This window comes from Pseudochaenichthys georgianus, chromosome 13 (assembly GCF_902827115.2).
Source record: "Pseudochaenichthys georgianus chromosome 13, fPseGeo1.2, whole genome shotgun sequence".
NCBI classification, from domain to species: domain Eukaryota; kingdom Metazoa; phylum Chordata; class Actinopteri; order Perciformes; family Channichthyidae; genus Pseudochaenichthys; species Pseudochaenichthys georgianus.
The window spans coordinates 35414905-35422290 of record NC_047515.1 but is presented as its reverse complement, the minus strand read 5'-3'; the positions used below and the strand labels follow the sequence as shown (position 1 = coordinate 35422290).

General features: G+C 40.5%; 1 protein-coding gene across 1 annotated transcript; it reads left to right on the top strand.

The window, feature by feature from the left end:
- The first annotated feature begins 940 nt into the window (after positions 1-940).
- smtla (somatolactin alpha) lies at positions 941-6506 on the top strand. The gene is made up of 4 exons (XM_034096921.2): positions 941-1129; positions 2838-2951; positions 4011-4190; positions 5500-6506. Exons 1-4 carry the CDS (start codon positions 941-943, stop codon positions 5689-5691), a joined length of 675 nt encoding a protein of 224 aa, XP_033952812.2. The 3' UTR covers positions 5692-6506.
- Positions 6507-7386: the final 880 nt, after the last annotated feature.

Here is a 7386-nt window from a genome sequence, read left to right as displayed (position 1 = left end):
GGATCAAATCCAAAGTGAATCGAGAGAAAGGAAATGTAGCATTTAATGGAGTCTGTATCAAGCAGGCGTGGATTACTACTAAACGTGTGCTTCCTTCTATGACAGCTAATTACAATTTGGAAACCATAGCTTGTGGGCAGAGCTACTCTCAAACACCCTGTTTTCTGAACAGGATGGAATATGAATATCAACATTTTAAAAAGGAACATTTGAGGGGTTTTGTTAGACCTCAGTGATTTCTGAATCTCGTTCTGTCGGGCTCTCTTTGTCGTGTCGACTACAGTTCTCCGCTCTCTATTTTATGCAGCTTTCTCTGTCATCCATGTATAAATCTACATTACACACTTAACTCCGCTGAAAGGAAGGATTTGTCAGCCCATTCCTTTTTTGAGCTTTTGTTTGATAAATCTAATCAGTCTCAGTCTTCATTCTTGGATTTGTTGGCATATCAGGATACTGGGTGGAATATAAATGTACATAACAGTTATTCAGATTTTTTTTTTTTATTGTCTTACTGTATACAGATTTAGTTTTGCCAGAAATAATTAGAAGAATCCCAGTTTGTAATTTTAAATCACGTAGAAAGATATTTCGGCCTTGCTTTGAGTGACTGAAGTTACCTTGTTAGTATAATGCATGAGAACACAAATGCATTGCTTTGGGAAGACCAGCATCTTTTTACAAGAACCTACGCAAGACCAAAATGCCCTGTATTCTTTATTCATGGCCTGGTCAGGCTTTATAAATGGAGTGAGCATGACAGAAAAGGTAGGAAGGTCCTGAACAGAATGAACAGACTGAACAAGATGACAGGTAATGCATCACACTTGACAGAAAACTTTTGTAGTTGTTAGGACAGATTCAAATCAAAACAGTTCTCATTCATAACTCTCCGTTCGATGTCTCACTATGTGATTTTTATTTGTGGTTGTCTTCAGTCATGCAGAGCGTTGTATGGCCTCTATTGCTCTGGCCCTGTCTGCAAACTGTAAGCGTCCCACTAGACTGTAGGGAAGATCAGGGCGGCGTCAACCGCTGCCCCTCCATCTCCCAAGAGAAGCTTCTAGACCGAGTCATCCAACACGCCGAGCTCATCTACCGTGTCTCCGAAGAATCATGCTCTTTGTTTGTGAGTAGAACCCCAAAATGAGTCTTCGCACTCATGTTCTGTCTCAGAAAAACATGTCGGCGGACCCTTTACATCCGCAGGCTCCTTCGGTAAACTGTAAAGGCATATTTATAGCAGTGTATAGCCTCAGGAGAAACTGAATCCCTCTTCAAACTAGAAAATAGAAAATCCTTTTCATTGAACGTAGAAAGAGAGGATGCAATGAAAGGTAATCCATTCATTGCATGCAGGGCCTATGTGGGGCATGAGTTTGTTTAAAAATAAGATTTTTATGAAATGTGAAATCAGCATTTTGAAAAGCAGTGCTGTAGAAACGCAGCCTTAGGCAAAAGCTACGGTGACAGAAATGCATAATTTTGCTTTTGAGAAGCTGCATGATCTTACCTTTTTAATAATATGAAAAAAAACAAGAGCAGCTATTTGGTTGTTTATCCACATGTCACGGCTAGTTAATATATCGCTCATAAGTTACAGTAGCTTTGCATTTCCCAAGATATGTTATTGTTATGTTGTAATCTATCCATCCTGCAGTCGAGCAGCACTTTGAAAGAGTTCTACAATGAAAGTACATTTTGTGGGACTTTCCCACACTGTGCTGGACTGGCACTCTCTGTTAGGTACTCTGTGTTATTTGCTTTTGATTCCGACATGCTCATCGCCTCACTGCCATGCTTCAAAGTCATCTTCTATCTCTCTTCTCAGCCAAAGATGTTTTATTGAAGAAGCAGGCCTACAGTGCAGTAATACGAATGTGATAATGATATATCGCAGCAGTGAGAGCACAGGTTTTACAGCCTGTTGAATCCCCTTCACTCCGCGGCTGCAGATCAAAAATGGTCTTTGAAATGGGATGATGTAGGAGTTGTAACAGAGAAGACGCTGCATGAGGTCTTCAATAGAGAACATGCTGCGGAACAAAATGAGTCTCACTCTCTGCTGAGTCTCCAGTGGCAGAGATTGGTGAAGTTTTTGTCATTGTTTTCAAGATGCTTCCTTATGTGGGTTCTTGTCATTCTGTTCCTATGAGAACTGGAGGTTTTACATCAGTTTAAATAAGACTAAAGGGTTGCTTCTCTTTAGTTGAGGTTTAGTACTAGAGTGAAACATTTAAATGTTCTGCCAGAAACAAAAATAATTCAAAACACTAACACAGATTGGTATCCTGCTGCTTATGGCATTCAGTTTGGAATAAATAGAGTAAAATAAACTCAAAACAAGTTTTTTTCAGGATTTAACATTAAAGGTGGGGTAGGTAAGTTTCAGAAACCGGCTCGAGATACACTTTTTGTTATATTCCATGGAATGCTCTTAACATCCCGATAGCAATGAATATCTTAAGTGCTTTGACAACAAATCCATTCATCTGTAGAAGCCGTAATACTGTAAAAAGTACAACCAATGGCCTACCTGCCTGTCAGCCTTCCATCGGGGCACAAACTTGTCTCGTGCCCTCACTGGTCATGTGCACGTTCGTGTGTATTGGAGGAGGGGCTCTATAAGGAAGTGGCAGATTTTCTCCGGTTGTGTATTTTCAAGCCGGTTTCTCAAACTTACCTACCCTACCTTTAAGGAGAAAAAATATCAGTAGTATTGTTACACACATATCTATGTGTGCACATGAATGTACCCCTTAGGTGTGTGTATTTTGACATGTTTTTTTCTTTTGTATTCCCCCCCCCCCCCCCCCCGCATGCTTATGGATTTCTAGGAGGAGATGTTCATCCCGTTCGAATTGCAGCTCCAGAGGAACCAAGCAGGCTATGCATGCATCACCAAAGCCTTACCCATCCCCAGCTCCAGGAGTGAAATCCAACTGATCTCTGTATGTACATGGCCGCTGAAAACCAGAGATGTTTTTAATTGTGTTTGTCAGCCCTTTGATCTTAGCCTGTTAACAATACCAGTGTGTGTCTGAGTGCAACGCTGCTTTTATGCGCGTAAATATGTGTTATAGAGGAGACAGTAATCATGTCTAGGCGAATGCACTTGTGTCTGTTTGTTTCTGTGGATAAGAGTGGAGTTACCAGTTGTTGTGCATGTGTCATCGTATATGTGTGTGCAGGCTTTAGTGTGGTTTAACAAATAAATAATAATCTCTTTGAAAGCTTTAGTGGCGCTTTGAGCCAACACTTTCTTATTCAAAACAATGTGTACAAAGTGTGCAACTGAACCTCCCCTCCGTCTGCCCCTGTCAGCTGCTAAATGATAGTGTTTGGTCTAATTACAATTGAAGGTCCTCAAATCTCTTAGAAGTGTTTTTCTTTTTCAAACTGTGTGTGCCTACTGAGGTTTTGATCACCGTCCAACTGGCCTAATATCAGTTTGATAAGTACGATTAAAACTAGATTGAACCACTTAGCGAAATGCCTAGGAAGAAGTCATTTAGCTGATGTAAACTGTAATCTGAACAAAGGCCAAGTAAAAATTGCAAAAGCAATATAATTCAGGATTTTTAGCAGTATTGAAATTACTTATTGAAAGTTATATCATCACCATAACAGTAAATGTGATCTTTGAAACTGCATATACTGCAAGGCTCTTCTCTATGTTAATAATTTATCCTTTGCCCTTTCTGCTGAAATATTGCCTGTGCTGCGGTTTAATGGCCATTTGTATGGCGGCCATTTTCACTTGCTTTGGAGTCTGCTCTGCTTAGGGGAATTTAAGCGGGCTCAACTGTTTCACCCATGACATTTCAACCAACTGATGCTGCTGAATGTTTTGTAGCTGGCATGTGATCAAAAGCCAAAGACAGTTCTACTGCAGCTCTGTCATGTTTTGTAGTTTCTAGGGACAACTTTATGTTCAGTATTTGTACTTTATGTGCAGTGATTCATGCATTCGTTCAGTCATTTTAACTTCTCACCTGTGTGCCCTGCAGGACAAATGGTTGCTCCACTCTGTGTTGATGCTGGTCCAGTCGTGGATTGAGCCTTTGGTCTACCTGCAGACCTCACTGAATCTCTACGATGTGGCTCCTGACACACTGCTTAACAAGACCAAGTGGGTGTCTGAGAAGCTGATCAGTCTGGAGCAAGGAGTGGTGGTCCTCATCAAGAAGGTGGGTACAATCCCATTGACTGCCATAGAGAAGAACCCACAGCAGAATGTTTGATTACTATAAGTACACATATTTAAAGGGGACCTACAGTGTCATGCAAAATGCACTTTTTGATGTCTTTAATACATAACTATGTGTCCCCGGTGTTTCAGGGAACTCACAAGTGTCAGAAAATACAACCCTCTCTCTTTTCCTCCGTGCGCAAATCTCTAAAAACGGGGCTACAACGGAGCTGATCCAGACGTAATATCGGAAATGTGGGCTGGCTTTACACCCACGCTATCAGAGACAATGCCCGACTGTTTTGGACGTAATATGGTCTTTGTTTACATTAGCAAGCATCGCTAACACTCAGAGCCATAGCTGCGAGAAGTCTATCTAGTGGCTCTTAGTATTGACACATATTGATTGAAATGTGTTGCTGCACAGGTCACCTTTAGCTCTCTTGATCAGATGGGTGATGTCATGTGTGTAGGCCTACTTAATTATAACTAAGTACTTTTATTGTACTTACAGTAAACAGAATTCTAGGGTATCATGAGTATTTTCTGCTGTGTTATACTATATATTAGTTTGTTTGTCTGAACACCTTGTTTCTCTTGTGCATTAAGAACACTTGTGTTAGGAGATGATTTAACATTACATAGGATATACAGTATAAAATACTATACTGTCCGCCCTCCCATGCCACCCTGGCATGACCTCTTTCCCCCCCTTTGCCACCCCATGTAAAATGTTCTAGAACTGCCCCTGCTTAGGGGGTGCGGACAAAACTGGGGAGAGATTCCAACAGTAACATGAACATAATAGTAACCAGCAAAAAAGTACACCATTCGCCAACAGGGGGTGCTGCAGCACCTCCAGTACCCCTACTTCCCGCGGCTATGCTCAGAGCTAACCTGTACTGGAGAGAGCATGTGTAAAAAGCAGGATATAAAAAGGAACTCACCTTGTGCTAAACAGGCAAGAGAGAAAGCATTTGAGCTCCATACTGTTCCTTGATGTGGTTTTGAACATGATATGGTATTTAATATTTTTTTTCTTTTTAAAGCTTTATAGCCCGAATCAGCACTAACAGGGCTGAAATAGAGGAATATGAGGCATGGCTAGAATTGGTGATCTGTTTGGTATTTTGAGCAAAACACTTCATAGACATGTTTATTATATATTATATATCGGAGACCTATGCTATTGCCTAAACATAGCATGATAGGTGACCTTTAATGGACAAACCTGAATTAAGCATTTAACAGTAAACCTTGCCAGTTTTGGTAATATATCAATATTTGTTCCAAATATGTCCCTACAGATGTTGGATGAGGGGTTGTTAACCACAAACAGTGAGCAAGGCCTTTTCCACAACGACGCTCAGCCAGAGATGCTGGAATCCGTGATGAGAGACTATACCTCACTCAGCTGCTTCAAGAAAGACGCCCATAAGATGGAGACCTTCCTCAAGCTCCTCAAGTGTCGACAAACTGACAAATACAACTGTGCATAAGCCTCAAAGTTGAGCTTTTAAATAATACTGCTTTTTAATGAATTCCTGAGTTTGCTAGTACTTATAGATATGACCATGCCTTAGGCGCTGCTGCCTCGCTTGGATTGCAGTACATTCTTTATTGATTGTTTTGGAACACCTTCACACAAAACTAAGTAGGTGTGATGCCCTTTCTGGAACATTCTGCATGTTATATTCCCCCGCTCAGTTGTTATCTTAACCTGGCAAAGGGAACAGAGGGCAAACAACCAAAAGATTATTTGCGTGTCGAGCTGTCAAAAAAAATCTACATATCCTGCCATTGATTTCCATTTCCTTTGTTCTTAACTGCTGTTTGTATTCCTCGCTGTCTCTGGCAGTGTTTTGATTATTCCCACGGCCCCCAGAGTATTCAGTGAGATGGTTTCTCTCCTGCATTAGTGAAATGAAACACTTTCACCGGAGACGGGAGTCAAACCGAGAGCAATCACTATACTTTAAAAAAAGACACATTTTGATCGGTGTAAGGAAGACAGATAGAGAAGAAATAACAGCTAAAATGAGGGGCAAGACTTTGCTACCTGGAGTTTCTGGTTGAGCAGGTTTAGATTCGCTGAGTGCTAATGAAATAATCCAGAATATTTGAATACCTAAATGTGCCTTATTAAACCTGAATGTAAGAGAAGAAGCGAGTTAAATGATCGAGGAGGTCCATTTTAAATTTTAGAATTTGCTTTTATGAATAGGTAATGAAGAATTCAAAGTATATTTTGTTCTACTCTATGATGCCCAATGTACTGTGAAAACCTTTCTCGAATACCAATATGCAAGTGGTATTTATGGCGCTAATAAAGACAATTGTATTTAGAAAATGTTTGGAATTATTTTTTGAGTGAAATATAAATATATAAATAAATCCCAATTGTGATGTGCATGTATGATAGCGGAACATTCTCTACTCAAGATTAAATGAAAATAAATGTCCATGCTCTTAATTCTGAGCTTTTCCACCCCAAAACACAAGAGGGCAGTAGAGCTCTTTCACGAGGTAACATTAACTCAAACTGCCATGCATTTTATCACAGCTTGTGTTTTGAAATGCTCAGCTAAAATACATTTGATTGGTCAGGAGAAAATACAATCGTTGCACATATTATTAATTTTCATTGAGTGTATTATTCATATACAAATTATTGAAGAAAACGTTTAATATGATTTACCAAAACAGTGTTAGCAGTCATGCCAAAATCAAGCACTAGTTATCCTACTTTTAAAAAAAGGCTTGAAACTGGCCAAGTGGATTGTATTTAAAGTTGCCACCACATCATGAGACAAAATGGTCTGATTTAAGGATATTGTTATCATTTAACTCTCTTGAATATTCTACGTCCTTTGCTCATCCATCCACTGTTACCTTATCAGCATATGTAAATCAGCCTTGCGGTTGCCACGGTGAGTCCGGTGAAAGCGTAGAGAGGTGGTGTTGTGGCGTGGGTGGATGTTGGGGCAGGATGTGATGGGGTGGGGGGGGGCAAGTGTCAGCATAGTCAGGTTCAGCTTCCTGTGGCCTAATCACTTCAGTATGGGGGATCGGAGGAGATTGGGTAGCTTCTATTGTGCGCTGTAGGGCTGCAGCTTGTAGTGCAACTCCCTCATCTCACCTTATTTGGTATGTGACAACAAGTAATGATAGGTGAGGTATAACGCTGTGTCCCC